This window comes from Eupeodes corollae, chromosome 2 (assembly GCF_945859685.1).
Source record: "Eupeodes corollae chromosome 2, idEupCoro1.1, whole genome shotgun sequence".
Classification (NCBI taxonomy): domain Eukaryota; kingdom Metazoa; phylum Arthropoda; class Insecta; order Diptera; family Syrphidae; genus Eupeodes; species Eupeodes corollae.
The window spans coordinates 51157898-51181453 of NC_079148.1; the positions used below are offsets into that span (position 1 = coordinate 51157898).

General features: G+C 34.6%; 2 protein-coding genes across 6 annotated transcripts in view; one reads left to right on the forward strand and one right to left on the reverse strand.

Annotated features, from left to right (window-relative positions):
• The first annotated feature begins 520 nt into the window (after positions 1–520).
• LOC129947511 (band 7 protein AGAP004871-like) lies at positions 521–1794 on the forward strand. Its single transcript, XM_056058100.1, has 5 exons — positions 521–649; positions 717–867; positions 937–1302; positions 1367–1532; positions 1611–1794. Exons 1-5 carry the CDS (start codon positions 595–597, stop codon positions 1716–1718), a joined length of 846 nt encoding a protein of 281 aa, XP_055914075.1. The 5' UTR covers positions 521–594; the 3' UTR covers positions 1719–1794.
• Positions 1795–11638: 9844 nt separating this feature from the next.
• LOC129947505 (neuroglian-like) overlaps positions 11639–23556 on the reverse strand; it is a 170438-nt gene continuing 158520 nt past the window's right edge. For 2 of the 5 annotated variants that reach the window (XM_056058091.1, XM_056058092.1), the window contains exons 6-9: positions 23386–23553; positions 22942–23319; positions 22739–22842; positions 11639–16515 (exon numbers count right to left, since the gene is read on the reverse strand). In XM_056058091.1, the coding sequence (XP_055914066.1) occupies positions 16379–16515; positions 22739–22842; positions 22942–23319; positions 23386–23553 (787 nt within the window). In that variant the 3' untranslated portion in view covers positions 11639–16378. Of the gene's footprint in view, positions 16516–17682; positions 18004–22526; positions 22574–22738; positions 22843–22941; positions 23320–23385; positions 23554–23556 lie in introns of all 5 variants that reach the window. The other 3 variants (XR_008781725.1, XR_008781724.1, XM_056058093.1) reach the window with 3 other exon arrangements.

The following is a 23556-nucleotide window of genomic DNA, read 5'->3' on the forward strand; positions in this document are numbered from 1 at the left end:
AGAACTTGATGTTTGATTTTGTTTATTTAGATGCTTTTTAAATTCTGCAACTTATTAGAACCAAATCCAACATCGAACTCAAATGGTTTCCATTCACGCCAAAAACAAGCTCTTAGCTCTTAGACGAGTTTAATATGAGTTTTGCTTTTTAACTTTTTTTTTTTAAATTCAATCAAAATCAAAATTAGGTATATCCAAAAACTACATATATAAACGAACATCTTTTACTTCCATTCTTTTCTCTCGGAACATCATTTTACCCTCCATATGTTTCCCGATACCTTCGTTAATCTCGCAACAACTAAATTGAGTTCGAAAAAAAATCCAATACAATTTCCGCCACATATTCCTGACATTTTTATCCGACACCAATTAATCCCGAGGGAAAAATGTTAACATCATTTACATGTCTAATGTTGTACATAGGATAAATTTGTATTACATATTTCCCAATGTTTGAAATTTAAAAATCATATAATAAATAAAGGGTATCCACTTAAAATTACTTGATATTTTCACTGAGCTCGATAATGAATTTGAAAAGAAAAGCTCAAAAACTTTTGACTGTAAATATATTTCAGTTTCGAACAAGAAATGTCTCGCTATAAGGATCCAAATACTACGGATTCAAAGAAACACATTTTAACATGTAAGGTTAATTTTTGTTTTTTGATGAAGTCTTAATGTTGAATTGTATCCTTTCATAATAATTTTAGCGGAAGAAGATAGTGCTGAATGTTTTGAAATAACAGCAATTATCCTTTCAATTCTCGTTGTAATATTAACATTTCCGTTCGCCATTTTGTTTTGTATTCGCATTGTAGCTGAATATGAAAGAGCTGTTGTATTTCGTCTTGGGAGGCTGAGGTATGAGTTTTTTAAACATAATTATTGGTTTTTAAGAATGTACTCTTACGTTTTCTTTTGCAATTTTAGAAAGGGAGGAGCTAGAGGACCTGGTGTGGTTTTTGTGTTGCCTTGTATAGATGATGCTTCAATAATGGATTTACGTACAGCATCATTTGATGTAGCACCGCAAGAAATTTTAACAAAAGACGCTGTTACAATAAAAGTGGATGCTGTCGTCTATTTTCGTCTTCAAGATCCATTAAGTGCAGTTATACAAGTTCTCAATTATCGTGAATCGACAATGTTATTGGGTCAGACTACTCTTCGAAATGTAGCTGGAACAAGAATGCTGAACGAGCTTCTGACAGAAAAAGACGATATATCACATACGATGCAGAAAATTCTAGATGAAGCAACTGATCCTTGGGGAGTTAAAGTTGAAAGAGTAGAAATGTACCCAAAAACGCCTCACGATATTGATAGGATTTTCAAATGAATATTGTTTTGACTTTTGTAGAAGAGACGTTCGCTTGCCAGAGGCATTACAAAGAGCTATGGCTGCTGAAGCTGAAGCAAACCGGGAAGCTAGAGCAAAAATTGTTGCAGCTGATGGAGAGAAAAATGCAGCCGAAGCTTTAAGAGAAGCAGCAGAAATTATATCCCAAAGTCCTTCAGCCTTACAAGTATTTATATACATATATTCTTTTTAGAGGAATTTAATTTTTTAACATTTTTTATTTTAAATTTCTTTTTTAAAAAAGCTACGCTATTTACAAACACTGGCAACGATTTCAGCTGAGAGAAATTCTACTATAATTTTTCCTTTTCCAATTGAGATGTTCACTGGGTTTCCACAAAGGCAAAATTGAAATTATTACCAATTTCAAATGTGAAAGAATTGTTTTTCGATGATTATAGAGCAAATAAAAAATGTAAAACTTGAGTTTGCGGAATTTTGTAAAATTCATAAACTTTTCATAATACTTTATGATCCTTACAAAAGAAATAACTTTTGTTTTATTTAAAACCAATTGCTAACCTACAATAATATTGGTAGATGAATTGAAGTATTATATCATAATTTTTGAACAAGTAAAATCAAATTACAACCCCATGCCAGGCCAATACCAAACAGTGACAAGTTGGGGATGGAAAAGCTTTATAACAATCATTCTTGTATTTTCCGAGCATCAAATGTGACACATCTACTTTTAAACGTAGTTAAAAAATTAAAATACGTTCAATTTTGATACATTTCTGGGACCCAATTTAGAGTTCTTGTTGTTATTGAACTTCTAAAGACTTAAGACCTTAGTATTTTTATGTATATCGTTTGTGGAATGTCTAATTCCAAAGATCGAATCAACAATCTTCTAATTAACAGGATTTTTTCTATAAATCTTCTATTTTTAGAAAGCTTTTTTTAATCCAACAATGTTTTATTGTAAAAAAATCATTTTATTTATTATTTAAATTTGTCAAAAGTTGGAATATTTCTTTCTTCACTTTCCATTGGCAAAATTAAATTGATTTTTTCTCAGTTTAAAATTGTTAACTCAAGATGCATAAAAAAAAAAACAAAATTTAATCAAAATTACTAATGTGTGTATCGCTTTTATTTGGTAATCAGGAATTTTTCTTTGATCAAATAAAAACTTTTGGTTTTTATTTTTGGTATCTGAATTCTGAAATTTACTGCGATGATTGTGTTTTTAATTGTCATGTTGAGACGGCATAAAGGACTTAAAAATAAGACAAGTTTTTGGAATCCGAATGACAAAAATCTCCAAGTCAAAACTACTTGTATGTCAAAATGAAATTGATCATGTTTTTTTCCATTTAACTACTCTACAGGCATCTTTCCAAACGGATGGGAAATAGCATTTGTACAGCCTGTCCCTAAAAAAGGCGAATCGTCCTCCCCTCTAACTATCGTCCAATAGCACGCACGTCTCTTCTTTCCAAGGTCATGCAAACGCTGATTAATTATCAGCTTAAGAAATATCTTGAAGAACGGAAGCTTCTTAATGACCGGCAGTATGGCTTTCGTAGCAATAGGTCCACTGGTGATCTCATGGTTTATCTCACCGGACAGTAGAACAGATCTTTACTTCGTTTTGGAGAAAGTAAGATTATTGCACTTGATATTTCAAAGGCATTTGATAGAGTTTGGCACCAAGCTCTCTTATTGAAAATGCGTGCTTTTGGTATAGAAGAATCCCTTCTTCGTTGGGTTGGAAATTATCTTTCGGACCGTTCAATTTAAGTAGTGTTGGGCGGGTTCAAATCTGATATTCACAAAATAAACACTGGTGTGCCCCACGGCTCCGTTTTGTCTCCGACGCTCTTCCTTATTTTTATAAATGATCTTTTGTCTGAAACTTCTAACCCACTAAATTGTTTTGCTGATGAAAGTACCCTCAGCTTTTCATATTCGTTTTTAAATTAAATTCTGATCTCGACATCATTGTACAATGGGGAATCAACCGTGTAGAATTTAATGCTTCGAAAACTCAATGCTATCTCCTGTCGTTAAAGTGTAACTCACCCCCAATGCCGCTATCCATGAGCGGCACTTGCATCCAGGAAACTAATCAACTTTCAGTAATCGGTATGAATATCACAGATCACCTCTTATGGAATGATCACATATTCGACATCGCCAAAAATTCTGCCAGGTGCTTAGGATTTATCCGACGGTGCAAGAAATTTTTCACCTCTTCTAATCTGGCTGTAATTTATAAAGCCTTCATTCGTCTAAAACTTGAATATAACTCGCATAATTGGGCAGGTGTCCCTAAAACAAGTTTGAGTATCTTGGACAGGATCAAAGAAAGAGCTTTGAAAATGATAGGCGATATAACTAAAGGGTGTCCCAAAATTAACGCAAGATTTGAATTTGCCGCCATTTGTGCAGTGAAGTGTTGGTAACCCTGAAAAAAAGCAATTTGACAGCTAACAATATAGGGTTATTAAAAATGGAGCGTTACACGATAGAACAACGTGTCTTCATTATTAAAGAATTTTTCAAAAATAGTGAAAGCTTGGCGGCTGCAGTTCGAAAATTTCATACAAAATATGGTCGGAATAGTTTTTTAACTTCGTCAACTGTGAAGAGATTAATTGAAAAATTCATGGAAACTGGATCCGTTGGAGACGCAAAACACACTGGTCGTCCAAAAACAAGCCGTTCAAATGTGAATGTCGAAGCAGTGCGTGAGAGTGTTGCTGACAATCCAGGAACCTCAATTCGACGTCGTGGACAAGAATTGCAAATTTCAAGAACCTCTCTACAGCGTATACTCACCAAAGATCTGTGTCTTCATGCTTACAAAATTCAATTAACACAACAATTGAAGCTTAATGACCATAGACAGAGAAGAGAGTTCGTTGAATGGATTATTGAACATCAACAAATGGACCCTGATTTTTCGAGCAAAATCATCCTAAGCGATGAAGCACATTTTCATCTTGATGGCTTTGTCAATCGACAAAATTGCCGCATTTGGGGTTCGGAGAACCCACATGTGATTGTCGAAAAACAAATGCATCCACAACGCTTGACTGTATGGTGTGGATTTTGGGCTGGAGGCATAATTGGGCAATATAAAATATAACTATCAAAAGACTAAAAACGGCGTTTTCTATTTAATTCAAATCTTGCGTTAATTTTGGGAAACCCTTTATAAGCGAAACAATTACGTCACTTGAACACCGCAGCAATGTTTCATGCCTTTTTTTGTTCTACCGATATTTTTATAAACAGTGTTCTATCGAATTAGCCAGTTGCATTCCCCCCCTAAAACAATTCAGCCGTAATACTCGTATTTCTAGGAATGCATATCAGTTTACCCTTGAGCGTATTGTCAATTAAAGAGATTCTTTTTTTAGCCGCACATTGAGAATGTAGAATGCTTTACCCAGCTCTGTTTTTCCCTATCATTTTGATATTCAAAACTTTAAGAACAATGTGCATCGGTATCTCCTCTTTAATCCTTCCCTATTCTCCTAACGCTCGCACTATGTTTAAACTTTAAACATGTTAAGGGTATTAATAACCTATTGAGTGCCCGTTTATTGTTAAAAAACTGAACTTTATTACTCTATGATCTATTTATTTTCTGCACAAACTTGGCAAATTAGAAAATACAAAATACAAATCGTGATGGACTTGTAGCTTGCCTGAGGAGTGTTTTGTAGACAATGATGTTATTGGTAGTTTTTATACGATGAACTGAAGGTAGAGGTTTGTGAAGTATGGTTCTGAGTTTATTACACTTGAAAAACTAACAAGTGGCCTTGGTAAGAATGCAGGTTCAGACAACATAAGGGACTTCATTTGCAGTCAACTTCATTCTTTGAACGTACATTTTGACCAAGGCAACTAGTTAGTTTTTCAAGTGTCATGAATTTCAAATTCAGAACTTTACTTCACAAACCTCTACTTTGAGTTCACAGTACAGTGATAACTTTAACTTATGTTTTGTGTCTTTAAATTGAATAAAACAAATTTAAGACAAATTTTGAATGATTTATGTATGTATTTAAATACTGAACGATTTATTTCATTCTGAATTCGTTTGGCTTTACCAAGCAGCTGATTTTGAAACGTCAAAATCATTCTCCACTAACTTTGTAGCTACATTTTTTACACTACGTCGGAGGGGACATTTCAACTACTTTTGTAGTTAGATTCAGCCAATCACAATACGTTGACTACGTAGCCACTAGCTTTGTGAATGCGACCATTGTCTTCAAAAACACCTTAAGCAAGTTACAAGTCCACCACGATTTATATTTTGTATTGCAAAGAAATATTAGCTATTTCTTTTCCAAATTGACAAGAAACCCCTTTACAGAACGCATACATGAAGTTGTGAAGAAAATAAATAAAATATATAGGAATAAAGTTCAGCTATCAGATAAATCAAAAAACATGATCAACTGTCATTTTGATAGAAGTAGACTTGACTTAATAATTAGGGAGACTAACTTTCCAAAAAATTTTGCTAAATTGGAAGGAAATTTTTTGACAGCTGGCCAATCACATTGGGTGCCCCAACAGTCCGTTGGGAACCAGGGCCTAGTGACTAACAACTCTCAACCATTCCTGTGTGCGAGTAATGCTGCCAGGAATGGAAGGGACCTACAATTTTAGGCCGAACTCGAACGGCTTATTTGAGAAAGCACTTTTTCATGACAAGAATTACTCTTGAAGGATTTGTCAATTCCTCGCAAGAGGCAGTACCCGCGAAAATTATTTTTTTTTTTTTAAATTAAGGTAGACAGTTCACACAGGACTATAGCGCCACCTTTAGTAAGTAAGGCCAATCACATACTAAAAACCTTGCCTTACTTTAAGGTCCCTTATGTCGTCTGCACCTGCCCGTTGGTTGTCATCATTGAAAACAAATATTGGAATGTTTTTGACAGGCCGTTTATAGCTATCCCCAACAATTTCTGTCATTGAAAAAAAAACTCCTGATTGAAATTCACCGAAATATTTTTCTGACAGATATATGTCAATCTGAATGAACACAATTCAGTGGAACGATCCGTTCCACTTTTGAACATAAAAGTATTATCTGTTCAGAAAAATGAGATTTAGAGACAATTACACTTTTTTTCTCAAAAAAATTCTTTGTGTTATTTCCAAACGATCAGTATGTAATTTGCATTTCTAATCAAAGAAAAACATGGTCAAATATCGATTCAAAAATTTTTCCGGATCGATTTCAATGAAAGCTATAACTGGCCCCTAAAGCCCAAAGTCAACAACCTGATAGATTTGTATAAATGTGCCTTAAAAGCTGTAAGGTCCACATTCGATGAAATATTATTTACATTGTGACAAGTTTTGGAAAAAACTCATGCGTTTGTCCAGAAAACCATGGAAAGACTTATAAAATTTGGAAACAACTTAACCAACCAAAAAAGGCTTTAGATAAGGTGATGCACTGCCATGCGATTTCTTTAACATCAGACAGACGTGGCAAATGGCTTTGGTGGTTTATGAGGCAAAATAAAGAATGACAAAGTTTATCAAGAAAAGACTACAACAACGTTGTCACGGTCAAAACGTCAACATTGACAGAGGTAGTTAAGGACATTGGGCAGATTCAGACGACGACATAAGGGACTTGAAAGTAAGGCAAGTTTCTAACATCTAATTGGCCAGCTAACAATAGCCTTCCAATTAAAGCAACTTTCTTGAAAAGTTGACTGGAAAGTTAGTCAAGTAAAATCTCCTAACTACCAAGTCAAGTCAACTTATGTCAAAATGACAATCATGTTTTTTCATTTACCGGAAAAGCTGAACTTTATTACTTTATGACATATTTATTTTCTACACAATTCCATTTCACGTTTCGTGTTAGTGTTTCTTGTCAAATTTGAAAAAAGAAATAAGTAATATTTCTTCACAATACAAAATACAAATCGTGATGGACTTGTAGCTTGCCTGAGGAGTGTTTTGTAGATAATAATGTTTTTTTTTTTTATAGTTTTTGTACTATGACCTGAAGGTTAGTGGTTAGTGAAGTAAAGTTCAAAGTTTAAAATGTATGACACTTGAAAAACTTACTACCTGCCTTGGTTAAAACATACGTTCAAGAGACGCAATTGACTGCAAATGAAGTCCTTATGTTGTCTGAACCTGCCCTTTGTCCCTTGGGATCCTCTATGAATGAGGAAAGCAACACTATCGCTGTGATCAAACGAAGAATTACTCTTTCTCGCTACTGTTTCTTTGGACTAAGAAATTAATTGGCTAGTAAAACACTCTCTCTCGAGCAACCAAAATGTCGTTATATAAGACCCTTATCAAAAACATGTACTATGACAAAAGTGGATTAAATCTTCCTGGGTCGTTTAGGGAAAAAAGTTCTTCAAGTGAATTAAAATCCCGTATGCATAGATGGTGAGTGGAGGAGAAGAAGGAACGACGATGAATCGACGTAGACTTAGCCACAGGGATAAAGTCCAACGACGCGTAAAGGAAAGTCTTTGAATATACACCCACGGGACAGCACAGTAGAGAAGTAAAATGTGACTAAGAGTACGCAACTAGATACATGGAAGAGTTATTTGCGTGAGACTCTAGTTCACATAGGACTGTAGTGCCACGTTAAGTAAGTAAGATAATTTCAACGAATTTTTTACCAATCGTTTCAGTGAATAAAAGTAACAATAGATAAATCATAGTAGTACCCGTAGCATGATGGTTAGTTCGTTGGACTGTCATGCCAGAGGTCTTAGGTTTGATCCCTGCCTATGCCATCTAAAGTTTTTCACGGGTACTGCCTCTTGCGAGGAATTGACAAATTCTCCATGAGTAACTCTTGTCATGTTCAAATGGTAGACATGTGCGTTCAAGAGGACACAAGCGTCCACAGGTTTTTCTCAAAACCCACCTTTGTCTATCAACTCCTACTCTCACCTCCCCGCGGTGAACATCGGGTGCCTATAGTACCTCAACTGGAGATTGGGTTCCAACCCCAGTGGAAAGTTGTTGAGGGCAGCAAACGAGAGGGGAGGGGGAGGTGTTTAAACTAAGGCACCTCTCCTTATCCAGGCGGCAGCGGACGAATTCTCGAGATGGAATCAACGGTGGCGTCTACAGTTCCAGTAAGGTTGAACTACTTAGTGAACACCTTATAGGCTTCTTCGACATATTCGGAGCCCAAGCCTGTAAGGAGCGGTTTATCCGACTCCCCTTTCTTGGAGTTATACTAAAGATCTGGCCCTAAAGGTTGTGGGTTGTGCCGTCGGGGTGACTTCCTGGCCACGTAAAAAATACGTTTAGTTGCGAAGCAACAACAAGCCTCGGACACGGACGGATTCACTGTAGACAACCCACGCAAACGAAATAAGGACAACGAACTTCGGATATGTACGTGGAATGTTAGGTCCCTTAACAGACCACGTGCAGCCGAACAATTAGCGGAAGACCTAATCTGCTGCAAGGCAGATATTACAGCCATCCAAGAAGTGCGATGGGATGTACCGGGCAAACGCAAACTAAAAGACTGCGATATCTACTACGGCGACTGCTACCGAGAACAAAGACAGCGTCTATTTGGGTGTGGATTTGTTGTTGGAACTAGACTCAGGCAAAAAGTCTTGAGTTTCAACAGTGTGAGCGAGCTCATCACGACAATCCTTATCAAGGCTAAATTCGCCAACATAAGCCTAACATGCGCGCATGCCCCAACAGAGGAGAAAGATGAAGACACCAAAGACATATTCTTCGAGCTCTTGGACAAGACATATGAGAAGTGTCCTGGCTATGACATTAAAATTGTCTTAGGAGATTTTTATGCCAAGCTAAGAAGAGAAGACATCCTTGGTGGCATTATCGGGAGATACAGCCTGCACGACACCACCTCCGACAACGGATTCAGACTGATCGATTTCACTGCGGGGCGAGACGTTCTGGTAGCTAGTACGCAGTTCACGCATCTTAATGTCCACAAGGGGACATGGATATCTCTCAATCAACGGTCAACCAGATTGACCACATTGCGATCGACGCACGACACTTCTCCAGTATCCAGGATATCCGACCATTCCGATAGGCCAACATTGAATCGAACCACTACCTCGTTGTAGCCAAGGTACGGCTACGGATATCGAAGCCAAAACAAGGAAGAACTGTGAGAAGATTTGACGTTAGACGGCTACAATCGCAAGAGACTACCATGTCCTTTTCCGATAGAGTCTTTAATAACCTCTTAAGGAGTCCTATGCTGCCTGCATTAAGCATTGAAAACCAGTGACAACATTGCCTTGCGGCCATCAAAGATACCGCCTCTAAATGCTAGGTTTCACACGGCCACCACAGCGAAACCCCTGGTTTGACGACGAATGCCGGCAAACGCGCGCAGCGCAACAAGAGGCATACAAAACTGCACAAAAGGACTAGAGCTGCTCGCGAGCTCTACGAGCAGAAGAGGAGAGGAGCAGAAGAGGAGAAAGGAACACCGGCTTCTTAGATGGAAAAAAAGAGAGCATGAGAAGCGAGCGATCGAGGAGATAGAGGGATGTCACAACAGGAATGAGGTTCGTAAATTTTACCAAAAGGTAAAAAAAACCTCCCAAAGATATCAGCCACGAACCGAAGCCTGTAAAGTCGATCGGGGGAACATCGTAGTAGAACCGAAGTCGATGTTGGAATATGGAAAGACCACTTCTTTAAATTATATAACGGCGCTGACGAACCGAATTTCGCTGTAAGGGAGATAGTACCATTCAACCTAGGCGACACAGATCAACAATTCCGCCTACCCGACCTTGACGAAGTGAAGATAGCTATATCCAAACTTAAGTCAAACTGCTGCTGGAGCTGACGGCATCGCTGCCAAACTATTCAAAGCAGCAGGCGATGACTTGGTTGGGAGCATGCTCCAACTCATCTGCAAAATATGGTCGGAAGAAAGCATGCCCGTTGAGTGGAATCTCAGCATACTTTGCCTGATACATAAGAAAGGAGGCCCTCTTAATTGCGCCAACTACAGAGGCGTCAGTCTCCTTAACATTGCATATAAGATCCTTTCTGCCGTATTATGTAAACGTCTGAAGCCGTTCCTCAACAACCTGATAGGTCCTTATCAGTGTGTCTTCAGACCAGGAAAGTCCACTATCGACCAAATTTTCACACTACGGCATATGTTGGAAAAAACCCAGAAGCTTCAAATCGATATACACCATCTCTTTATCGATTTTTAAGCCGCGTACGACAGCATCCATAGGGAAGAGCTCTACCGAGCAATGTCTAGTTTTGGCATCCCTGTCAAACTTATCCGTTTGTGCAGAATGACGATGGAGAATGCACGCTGCTCTATCAAGGTCGGAAAAGATCTTACCGATGCACTTGATGTCAAAAAAGGTTTTAGACAAGGCGACGCACTGTCATGCGACATAATTGGAAGATCAAAGCGTGATGTCAGTGGAGCGTTTTTGAGCATTGCGACGGAAGTGAAGAAGATGGGTTTAGTGGTCAATGAGGGCAAGACCAAGTATATGCTGTCATCAAAAAAGGACACTGAACGACGGGGTCTTGGACAAAACGTCACCATGGACAGCTATTACTTTGAGGTAGTTAAGGACTTTGTCTACCTAGGCAGCGCTATTAATACAGACAACGACACCAGCGCTGAAATCAAACGAAGAATAACTCTTGCAAATCGCTGCTTCTTTGGGCTTATAAGGCAATAGAGAAGTAAAGTCCTCTTTTGAGCATGTAAAATCACCATCTATAAGACACTCATCATTCCGGTTCTCATTTATGGCGCTGAGGTATGGACCCTGTCGAAGAAAGATGAGAGCGTCTTAGGATGCTTCGAGAGAAAAATTCTTCGGGTGATTTTTGGTCCCGTACGCATAGATGGAGAATGGAGGAGAAGATATAACGACGAACTGTACGGGCTGTACAGCGACACTGACAGGTGGGAGAGGACCTGAACCAATTGGCGTGTGAAACTGGAGACAGCTAGCTAGGGACCGAGCTGGCTGGAGACGCATGTTGGTTGAGGCCCAGGTCCGCTCCGGACTGTAGCGCCACCTTAAGTAAGTAAGTAAGTAACCCTTGTCATGATAAAGTGCTTTCTCAAATTACGCGTTTGGATTCGGCATATAAACTGTAGGTCCCCTCCATTCCTGACAACATTACTCGCACACACGAATGGTTGAGTCAACGGACTTTGCACCACCCAATTTATTTTATTTAGATAAATCATCTAAGAAATTGAATGATTGCTAATTAAAAGATTTACAAGAATATAGCCAAACATAATTTTTTAAAAGTGTCCATTTTTATTTATTCCATTCATCATTACATCATTTTGATCATTCACAATTATGTATTTTTGTTTGCATAATGTATGTTTTCACGACCTCTTTTAACATCAAAATTTGTTATTAGATTCTCTGTTATTAAGAAACATAATTTATTTTTCTTTTCTTTCTTTTTTATTTGAATTTATTATTCTACAATGTAAAATGAAAAGATATTGTACAATATATAAACATTGTGTATAATTTATAATTTAAGCTGAAGGTGTTTTTTTTGTTTATAGACATATATATAGTATAATATGGTTTGTTCATATTTCATATTTAATTTTGAAAATGCAATTGTTGTAGGTATCTTAATTTATTCAAGAAACAAATGTTTTTTTTTTTTTCGTATAGAATGAAAAAGTCAAAACATACATAAATTTAAATTTTATAAAAACTACAAAAACAAAACATTTATTTTGTATTAATAATTTGTTTGGCTCACATTACAAGAAGTTGTTATATAGGTATGTATTTATAACAAAAAAAAAACATATTTTAATGCTGACGGACAAAAACTCTTCATTTTTTAGTTCAAATTATAGTTTCATTTTTGACAGTGTGCTTCTCTTAATTTTTAAAATATTTTGCTTAGTTCCAATAGAGCGGAATACGGCAGTGAATGTTTGTTTTTTCTTTAAATCTTTTTTTAAATTCTCAGTTGAAATTGAATTTTGTCTAAATTTTAGCATTCCTATCAATTTGGCAAAATTATTTTTTTTGTTTTGATTATTTTTATATTTTTTTTATGAGCAATTTATTAAGTCTGACTTTTATGAAATACATTAGAAGGCGAATGAAAAACCAAACTTTTAGAAACTGACTCACCAAACTTTTTAATCGAACTTCATACCTCAAGAGATACATCTATGCTTTGCTATAAAAAAAGCTATTTAGTTCAAATAACCGTGTGTTGTTTGAAAAAAGCCGTTAAATTATTCAACCCAGAGTCCATTCTAATTCATTTAAAGATTGTAAAAATGGTTGAATGGGAACTTGCCTAATGTCTATCTCCAGCTAAGAGCATTTTGGTGCTCCAAATATAAGGTATGTTTTTAACATGAGCATAGCATACCTTTTTCTTTCAAAAACTGATCATTCCTTGAATCACTTTCGTTTTTTTTTAAAATCTGCATTATTCAAATTTTTATATATGTATGTATGAATATTTGAAAGCCAAAAACAAAATATACCTACATTTTGAAACTATAATATTAACAACACCTTAGATACATTTTTCCAAGTTCACATTAAAAATTAATTAATTTATAATTAAGAAAGGCAAACATATAATACATTTTTTTAAACAATTATTTTTCATAACGACAATCATAATAATCAATACAATAGTAAATAGTTAAATGAGTACCTAGACAGATTCACTTAAAGCGTATATTCACAAAATATTGTTTTTTCTTTTCTTCTCAATTTCAAACTTGTTTAAAATTATTTTTAACATCCCTTCAGCAAAATAATCAGATCCTTTATGAATTCACTTTATTATCCATTGCTACTCTAATAAATCAAGCACTTTTCATTATCAATATATAAATTACTCGTATATACTTACAATTACTTTATTTTTTTTTTACATGTGACTTCAATATTATTTTGTATAAATAATTAAGTGAAGAGCTTTCTTTACTTATAATTAAAAAATTTATAAATATATTTTAATTGATTTTGCATTTATTTTTAAATAAATTTTACTAAATGACCCTGTAATTGCGTGTGAAAAATAGAATGGTTTTAAAATGTATGTAAGTGTAAGCAAATAATTTTTTGTATGAACACAAAGCTTTTATTTATTTAAGTTCTAAGTAATTGTTACATATTTTTTTGATCAAGCAAATATTTGGACTTTAAATAAATATGTACACATATTTTTTACATGCACAGCGCGGTGCGGCGCTCATCATGTCCATTGGGAGTGGCGATTACCAAGCGATATATTTTATTTGTTTTTATTACATATAAATACACAAAGCTTAATTTTAACTTCTATACCTTAAAATTCAACACTTGGCTTATAACTACAAAATGTTTGTTTGGATTATTTTGTGTGTTTGTTTTTAAGTTATTTTTTGTATATATAAAAATAGCATGTTTATTTTTCAATTTAATATTTTTTTTTTCTAATTTGACCAAATTTATTTGTAGGATATTTAAATCAACATGATGGTTTTTTATTTAGAAGAAGAATGCATCACATACAATTCGCTGTGAAATTTGTTTATTATTTAATAGAAATTAATTATTTATGTATTTAAGCTGCAAGGAGGTTTTGGGGAAGAAATAATTTAATTTTATTAACCTAAAAAATAAGCTGTATATTGTAAATTCGAATAAAAAAATGAAGAAAAAAACGAAAAACCTACGCCTGTCCTATTTAAGAGTGTCTGGGGTATTTTGGTTTTTTTAATGGCCTTTACTGCAGTTCCTAATTGCTGCTAAAACTGCTTTTTCGTTGTGAAACATTTGCAGCACTATTTTGAAATGGTCCCATAGTGAAATGATTACCTAATTTCTTTTTTGGTACCTATCTAACAAATGATATTTGATTCTGTATATTAAAAGTCATCGTCCTCACAATTTAATGTTTACCTTGGACTATGGTGCCGTTTTTATTATATGTCGGTTAGGAAACCCCAACTAGTGCTAGTTCTTGTGGCTCATTCCTTGCCCGCTAGCCCTTTCTATGATTTACAGTTAAATGTAATATTATTAAGTCATCTTGAGAATCGCAAAACAAAAGAAATGACATCACTTGATACCCTTCCTCCTTTTCTGTTGTATCCCTTTTGAAAAATGTAATCACAAATTGTGCATTACGTTAAAAATATAAATTGGGTGGCGCAACAGTCCGTTGTTAACCAAGGCCTAGTGACTTACAACTCTCAACCATTCCTGTGTGCGAGTACTGTTGTCAGGAATGGTAGGGACCTACAATTTTTAGGCCAAATCCGAACGGCTAATTTGAGAAAGCACTTTTTCATGACAAGATATACTCTTGAAGGGTTTGTCAATTCCTCGCAAGAGGCTGTACCCGCGAAAATTTATTTTTTAAAAGTAAGATGGCACAGGCAGAATTGAACCCAAGACTCCTTGCATGACAGTCCAACGCACTAACCATCATGCCACGGGTACTTGCATTACGTTACAGGGCCTTTTATTGAGTTCCAAGCCAGTCTTTTTGGTGACATTAAAGGTATTACAAATTGTCATAATTTCCTATCAACTGTCTGGGAGAAAAAATAAATCATCTTCACCTTTGGTAAGCTTTTAAGCAAACGGAGACGTTTGATTGTCACCTTTGGTAAGATTGATTTTAACCAAACGTTAATGTTAACAATCGAGACAATGTTACAGCTTCTAAATTACTTAGTTCCTGTACTTTATGCACTTGCAATTTGTACACTTTTCCATCCTCCATATCCATAAATTCCCTGGCCGCCAAATAATTTTTATATTACAGAATAATGACAAAAAAACTGAAAATTATAAACAATAAAAAATAAAACAAATTAAAATTAAAAGTATGTGATTTGATTTTATTTTCTTTTGAATTGAACTTATAACATTTCATTTAAAAAAAAAATAATTATATATTAAAAATATTACACACTGATCGACATAATAAAATCCTAATGACAAAGAAAAAATAAAGAACATATTAAACAGGCCTATTCACAAAAGTGTATTATGATTTATATTTCATGAATTTTCTTTTGTTTAAATTGTATATTAATAGTAATAATAATGTAAACTACAAAAATTGGATTTACTTTAACAAAATACTTTTTATGGACGTTTATTTCTTGTGTGTTTATTATTATTTAATGTATTATTTTAAAACTCACGTTTAAAAAAAATTTGATCTGTAAAATTTACACAGCTAAATAATTCAAGTTAAAAAAATAACTAAATTAACTTAAATCTTAAGTAGTATAACAACTCGTTTTATTAAATTTGTTTTGTTGCCATTTTGTATTAATTTGTTTATTTATTAAAATCTAAACAGAATTATTTATAGTTAAATGAGTATAGGAGAAGGAAAAAAATACAACATTGGTTTTATGCTCTTTGAACACATTTATTTGTTATTTTCATTGTTTTATTTTATGAATATTATTTTTTTTGTTTGTTATTTATTTGTGTGCTTTAAATTGAAGTTTATTCCTCAGCCAAAAACAAAAGAAAAAAAAAATATTTTGAAAAGAAGATTTAATATAAATAAATATGTACCCTTTATTTGTTTGTTTGGGTAAATATTTTATTTTTTAAATGTATTTCATACATTTTTCTATATAATATAAAATTAATTAGTTTTATAGCTGCAAGCCATTATTTATAGGCAAAACAATCGAAGGCTCTATTTTTTGTTTATATGAATTTTTAACTTAAGCTGATACAATTTAAATAATAAATATATTCGATTTGTAAAAAAAAAACGAAAATACATATTTATAAGAGAAAAATAGAAAAAAACAAAATGAGATTCTTGTATATAGATATTAGAAAGTGTGAAAATTATATAGAACTTACACGAAAAAGGCTTTTTTATAGTTATGCTTATTATTATATTATTTATATTAATATTATATTTTTGTTTTCTTAAATATTTCTGTTCTATTATTGTGGGTAAGAAAGAGAGAGTTTGTGTGTGTGTGTGGGGAGGGTAAAAGTTGAACACTTAAACATAAGTAGCTACAGCATTGGAACCTTGTGTGGATGGCGCTTGCTGATGAGGGGTAGGTTGAGGACTCACTGGTGGTTGAAGTTTTCCTGGAACGTACTGACCTATAAACGAGCCGTCTTCGGTAAATTGTCCTATAACAAAAAAAGAGAATATTTTGTTTATATACGTTTTTTTTAAGAAGGACAAATATGAGACCTTTTATAGAGTTATTTTTGTGTTAATATGAAAAACTTAAAGAAAGATTAAAATAAACAAAATGATAATATTTTACTTATTATTCAATTGTATGTTAGTTAAAAAAGGTAGAAAACTAACAAAAGCAGTTCTGGAGCATATACGTACTCCAACTAAAATATAAAATAATAGGAAAACCTTTACCAGTTTTGAATTATTTTCATATTTTCAAAAGGGTTAAACTTAAAAAACAAACATATGTACAGTCTTTGACGAAGAAGATTTTGAACTGAAAACAGCTTGAAGAAGTAATTTTAGATAATATTAGTTTCGATGAAAGTTAGTAATTTAGTAAAGATTCCAATTCTTGAATCTATTTGTCATCTTTATTGATAACCTAAAGTTAAAATAACATACATAATAAACAAACAGAAAAAGAAAGTAAATGATTAAGTACATTGTTTAAATAATGTATCTGATAGGTTCTAGAAATCGATCGAAATCAATTCTGAAAAGCGAGTAGTTTTTTCCACAATAAAATTGTTTTTAGAAAGCTTTTACAAATTATTCAATTCAAACCAATAGGAGCTTTTATTATTCTTAAAAATAAGATTTTTCAATTGCTCACTATTTTTGCACACTGGATGATTATAAACTTTCAATCATATTTTTCACATTGTTAGGGTTTTTAGTGAAGTTTTTCAACTTATTTTCTTTAAATTATTCTGTTGTTTGCAAATGATTCGTTTAAGATTTACTTATGAATAAAAATTGCAATGTTTATTTTTATATTACATGAATTTTTACTTTTCTAGCGAAGTTAGAAATATGTGTTTTAAAAAAATAGCACGATTTAGAAATTCAATTTAAAGTTCAAAGGCTGGCCAGGGCTAGTTTAAACCACATAGAGCAGAACCTATGACTCTGTCAAAGGAATCTAAGTTCGAAGTCAATTCTTCGGTATTTAAAATGATTTAAAATATACGTGAAACGAAAAAACCTTCCACCGAATGAACATAGAAAACATAAATACAAGAACCACCACCAAATTAATATAGTTTTGTATTATTACAACATATAAACACAAAAACAAAAAGATAAACAAAAAGATATGTAAACTCTACCTCTAAATGTAAAATAAAACAGAAAAACTTGTTGTTGATATTAAACGAGACATCCAATGTCGGAATGTAGTAAACAGAAGGTAACAATTTCGAAGCACTTGTATGTAAAATACAACATTTTTTTGATATTTTTTTACGTTTTTCGTCTTACACTACTCTGTTGTTTTGTTTTTTCATTTTTTTTTATAAAAAAATATTGTATTTCGTTATTTTTGTTCTTAAAAATAAGGGCAAATTATTTATATGAAGTACAGGATAAAGAAGATCATCATAGTCCTTTTCGTCCGTATTGGCCAATAAATGAACCATCTTCGTTCATGCCTAATAGAAAAATTAATAATAAAAACAAAAAATAAATAAAATAAAAACAAAATAATAAATTAATTTAATAATAATTAAATAAAAATGTATATAACTTGAATAACTGTTCTTGAAAGTGAAAATGTAAGATTGTAAGATCTGAAAACATGGTTAAGCTAAGATATTTTTTTTTGGCTGTGTTAATGGAAATGAGTTCGTCATAATATAAAATACGAACATGTTTAATATTTAACATTTGTTTGATTTGTTTTAAATGAAGGTCGAAGTTTGTATAAGCGATGCATTTTTTGTATCGTATATTTTCTATTCAAAGAACCAGTAATGCAGTATTAAGTTTTGAATTCATAAAAATATTTTAAATAATTAACGTTCGCAGCAGTTTGATGTGTGTTAGGACCTCATCGAAGTGAATTTGTTTTCTTCTGTAGGAAGTTGTATAAAATAATGATATTTCAAAAACATAGACTTCTCTTAATACATCCTTACAGTTAAATAAAATAGCGTCATAGTTATTTAAAATCATAGTGGTCATCTATCTTAAAAAGCGGTTGGGTTAAGTCAATTAACCATGTTTTAGGAGTCTAATTTTGAGGTCATGGGTCGAATCCTTGCTTGTGCCTGTGCAATTCTTGTCATAAAAATTGCTTTCTCAAATTAGTCGTTCAGTTTCTGCATAAAACTGTTGGTCCCCTCCACCCCTGACTTGACTCCCAAACAGGAATGGTTGTACGCCTTTAGACCCCAGTCCTCAACGGAACACCTATTTATTTATCCGAAAGATTCTTTTAAAAGTATAGGGTCATTCATTTGTAGCTTCTATTGTGTGTTGTTCAAACTTTTAAGAAGGGTACCAACGGCATTGTGAATGCTTAGCAGGCTTCAATTCAATTGTTGCGTAGTTTGATTTTTATAAAGATGCAGATGTAATTTCAAATGCGCCATAGTCAGTAAATCTTTGATGAATTCATATTATCAACAACAATTGCACTAGGGGCATTCTTAAGATATCAGTTACAATCCCACTCTCTTGACAATCCCACTCTCTTAAAAAAAATCAAAAAATTACAGATTGCTCTCGTAGTCGGCTAATTTGTGCGTTTGAAGCACTATAGTGTATAAAGTTTTAATTAATTTTAACGTTCCATTGTGATAAATTCAAACATTTAAATAATATTATGACACTTCAAATGACAGCTGAGTTTGACAGGTGTCACACTAAAGCCCAAACAACTAGGAACAACGTAATTAATGGACAGGTTCAAACAACATAAGAGGCTTCATTAGCAGTCAACTGTATTCTTTGAACGTAACTAACCAGTTGCCTTGGTCTACTGTTTTAAACTTCAAAAATCTGAAATTTACTTCATCAACCTCTACTTTTTACGCAGCCAAAAAAGAGGCATACAAAACGGCGCTGCACAAAAGGACTGCTCTACGAGCAGAAGAGGAGAGAGGAACACCGGCTTCTTAGATGGAAAAAAAGAGAGCATGAGAAGCGCGCCATCGAGGAGATAGAGGGATGTCACAACAGGAATGAGGTTCGTAAATTTTATCAAACGGTAAAAAAAACCTCCCAAGGGTACCAGCCACGAACCGAAGCCTGTAAAGACGATCAGGGGAACATCGTAGTAGAACCGCAGTCGATGCTGAGAATATGGAAAGATCACGTCTCCAAATTATATAATGGCGATGACGAACCGAATTCCGCTGTAAGGGAGATAGAACCACTCAACCTCGGCGACACAAATCAACAATTCCGCCTACCCGACCTTGACGAAGTGAAGATAGCTATATCTAAACTTAAGTCAAACAAAGCTGCTGGAGCTGACGGCATCGCTGCCGAACTATTCAAAGCAGCAGGCGATGACTTGGTAGGGAGCATGCACCAACTCATCTGCAAAATATGGTCGGAAGAAAGCATGCCCGATGAGTGGAATCTCAGCATAGTATGCCCGATACATAAGAAAGGAGATCCTCTAAATTGCGCCAACTACAGAGGCATCAGTCTCCTTAACATTGCGTATAAGATCCTCTCTGCCGTATTATGTGAACGTCTGAAGCCATTCGGCAACAACCTGATAGGTTCTTATCAGTGTGGCTTCAGACCAGGAAAGTCCACTATCGACCAAATATTCACACTACGGCAGATCTTGGAAAAAACCCAGGAGCTTCAAATCGATACCCACCATCTCTTTATCGATTTTAAAGTCGCGTATGTCAGCATCTATAGGGAAGAGCTCTATCGAGCAATGTCTAGTTTTGGCATCCCTGTCAAACTTATCCGTTTGTGCAGAATGACGATGGAGAATGCACGCTGCTCTATCAAGGTCGGAAAAGATCTTACCGATGCACTTGATGTCAAAAAAGGTTTTAGACAAGGCGACGCACTGTCATGCGACTTCTTCAACATTGTTCTGGAAAGAATTGTGCAAAACAAGAGGCACAATCTTCCAAAGGTCCATCTAATTACTCGGATACGCAGATGATATTGACATAATTGGAAAATCAAAGCGTGATGTCAGTGGAGCGTTTTTGAGCATTGCGACGGAAGCGAAGAAGATGGGTTTAGTGGTCAATGAGGGCAAGACCAAGTATATGCTGTCATCAAAAAAGGACACTGAACGACGACGTCTTGGACAAAACGTCACCATGGACAGCTATAACTTTGAGGTAGTTAAGGACTTTGTCTACCTAGGCACCGCTATTAATACAGACAACGAAACCAGCGCTGAAATCAAACGAAGAATAACTCTTGCAAATCGCTGCTTCTTTGGACTTAGAAGGCAATTGAGAAGTAAAGTCCTCTCTCGAGCATGTAAAATCACCATCTATAAGACACTCATCATCCCGGTTCTCATTTATGGCGCTGAGGCCTGGACCCTGTCGAAGAAAGATGAGAGCGTCTTAGGATGCTTCGAGAGAAAAATTCTTCGGGTGATCTTTGGTCCCGTACGCATAGATGGAGAATGGAGGAGAAGATTTAGCGACGAACTGTACGGGCTGTACAGCGACACTGACCTAGTTCAAAATCAAATCAAATGGGGTGGCGCAACAGTCCATTGTGAACCAGGGCCTAGTGACTTACAACTCTCAACCATTCCTGTGTGCGAGTACTGTTGTCAGGAATGGAAGGGACCTACAATTTAAGGCCGAATCCGAACGGCTAGTTTGAGAAAGCACTTTTTCATGACAAGAATTACTCTTGAAGGAATTGTCAATTCCTCGCAAGAGGCAGTACCCGCGAAAATTATTTTTTTAAATTATGGTGGCACAGGCAGGGATTGAACCCAAGACCTCTTGCATGACAGTCCAACGCACTAACCATCATGCTACGGGTACTGACACTGACCTAGTTAGCAGAATTAAAGTCTAACGGCTTAGATAGCTAGGTCATGTAGAGCGGATGAACATCAACGCTCCAGCCCGGAAGGTCTTCGAATCCAATCCCGAGGAACGGCGCAGTAGAGGAAGACCGCGACTCAGGCGGCGCACCCAGGTGGGAGAGGACCTCAACCAACTTGGCGTGCGAAACTGGAGATATATTCAGCTACCTAGGGACCGAGCTGGCTGGAGACGCATGTTGCTTGAGGCCCAGGTCCGCCCCGTACTGTAGCGCCACCTTAAGTAAGTAAGTAACCTCTACTTTTAGTAGATCGTGCAAAATCTACCAAGAGCATAATTCTATACAACAAACTTCTCAGGCAAGCTACAAGTCCTTATCAACTTTTATTTTATATTTCAAATCTTACATTTAATTTTAAAAAAATTAAATGTAATTTTAAAAAAATTAAATGTAATTATGCAAAAAATAAATTAATCACGAAGTAATAAAGCTCAGCTTGCAGTTAATTGAAGCTGTCAATTTGACATAAGTGGCATTTTTCTTGATTAACAAATACCAGAAACTTGCCTTACTTTCAAGTTAATTATGTCGTCTGAACTTGCCCAATGAACCTTTATAAACTATAACTTTCATTTCTTCAAAACATATTTTCGTTGAAATTTAAATTAAATCTAAATTGGTTAGAAACGCTATCAGATTTGAATACATAAATATTAATGTAAATAAGAGTTAAAAATCCTATTTATCCTGAAAGCATTGATAATTCCAAGTTAAGCAAAGCGTTGGTTAGTATGAGGTTTATCAACTTGGAATGAATGCACAAAATATTTTAATTCATATAAATTTCAAACACCACACAAAACAAAGTTAAACTGATAAATGGTCATTAAAAAAAGATTCTTCTTATTTTCAATGGATATGTAATGTATTTTAATGTCCAAAATACATGTAGTCTACCTTATATCATAGTACAAAGTTGAAATAGACCTTTATAATTGTATGGTATTGTAGGTTAGCTTTATATATTATGTATATTTGTATTTATTAGGAACAATATTAGAAACAAGTGAAAAAATTACAACCGGATCAAGATTTATTATGTATTCAAATACACCACACGATAGCATATTTTACTTAAATTATTGCAGCGAATCGAATAAGCAATTAAAATAACATTTACCTGTGTCACTGTGCATTAATTTTTGACTGGACTTTGAATTTTGCGACCTCATTTCCATAACACATAACCAAACATAAAAATAGGTATATTTATATAGTTTTTTGTTGTTGTTGTTGATGACAAAATATTATAATATTATAATAAAAAACACGAATGTTTTGTGTGCACTTTACAAGAATTCAATTTATTGGCTGTTTTTTTTCAACACTCACCTGTATCCCCATCACCATACTCAGCCATTGAATCCGTGTCACTTTCGACACCTGGCTTATTCGCCGAACTCACTGATTGTCGACCCGCACTCTTGTTATCCAAGCTATTTGAGAAAACAAAATATACATATTTTATTAACTATTAATTTATTCATGTGCATATAATGTTTAATGCACATAATTAACAGATAAACAATATTTACGGTTGGGAATATTCATGGAAACCGCCTTCATCGGGATAATCACGACGTCCATTGGCCAATTCCCGGTCATGGACATCGTACTTTCCACCACGATTTCTTCGAATGATGCAAATGATTATGAATAGCAGAATGATAATGGCCAATGCCAGCATCATTCCGATAAACCAACCAGTATTGGCAACATTCTGGTTAGGCACCACAATTGGTCCATCGATGCCATTTGTGTCGATTTGTTTGGATTCACTTTCTTTCATGAAATGGCCATCGACAGAAACTACTCGGAATTCGTATACTGTGTCTGGATCTAGACCACTAACTGTTTGGTAGTCGTTCTTGAGTTCCTCTTTAGTTTGAAGCCATTCATTTTCTCCCTTAATCCTGAAGGAGAAAAATATAATTTTTATTAGGGGACCGTGAGTTCTATAACCTTTATCTATGACATACCTGTATTTCGTGAAGAAATGTGATCCTGGATGACCACCATCTACTGATGGTTGCCAGTTAATTTTGAATTTAGCGTATCCATTGTCTGATGGCAATTGTTCCCAGTTAAAGTTTGGAACAGCTGGTTCCAGGAAACCTCCAGCTAGTGTTCTCTTTTCAATGTAATTTCTA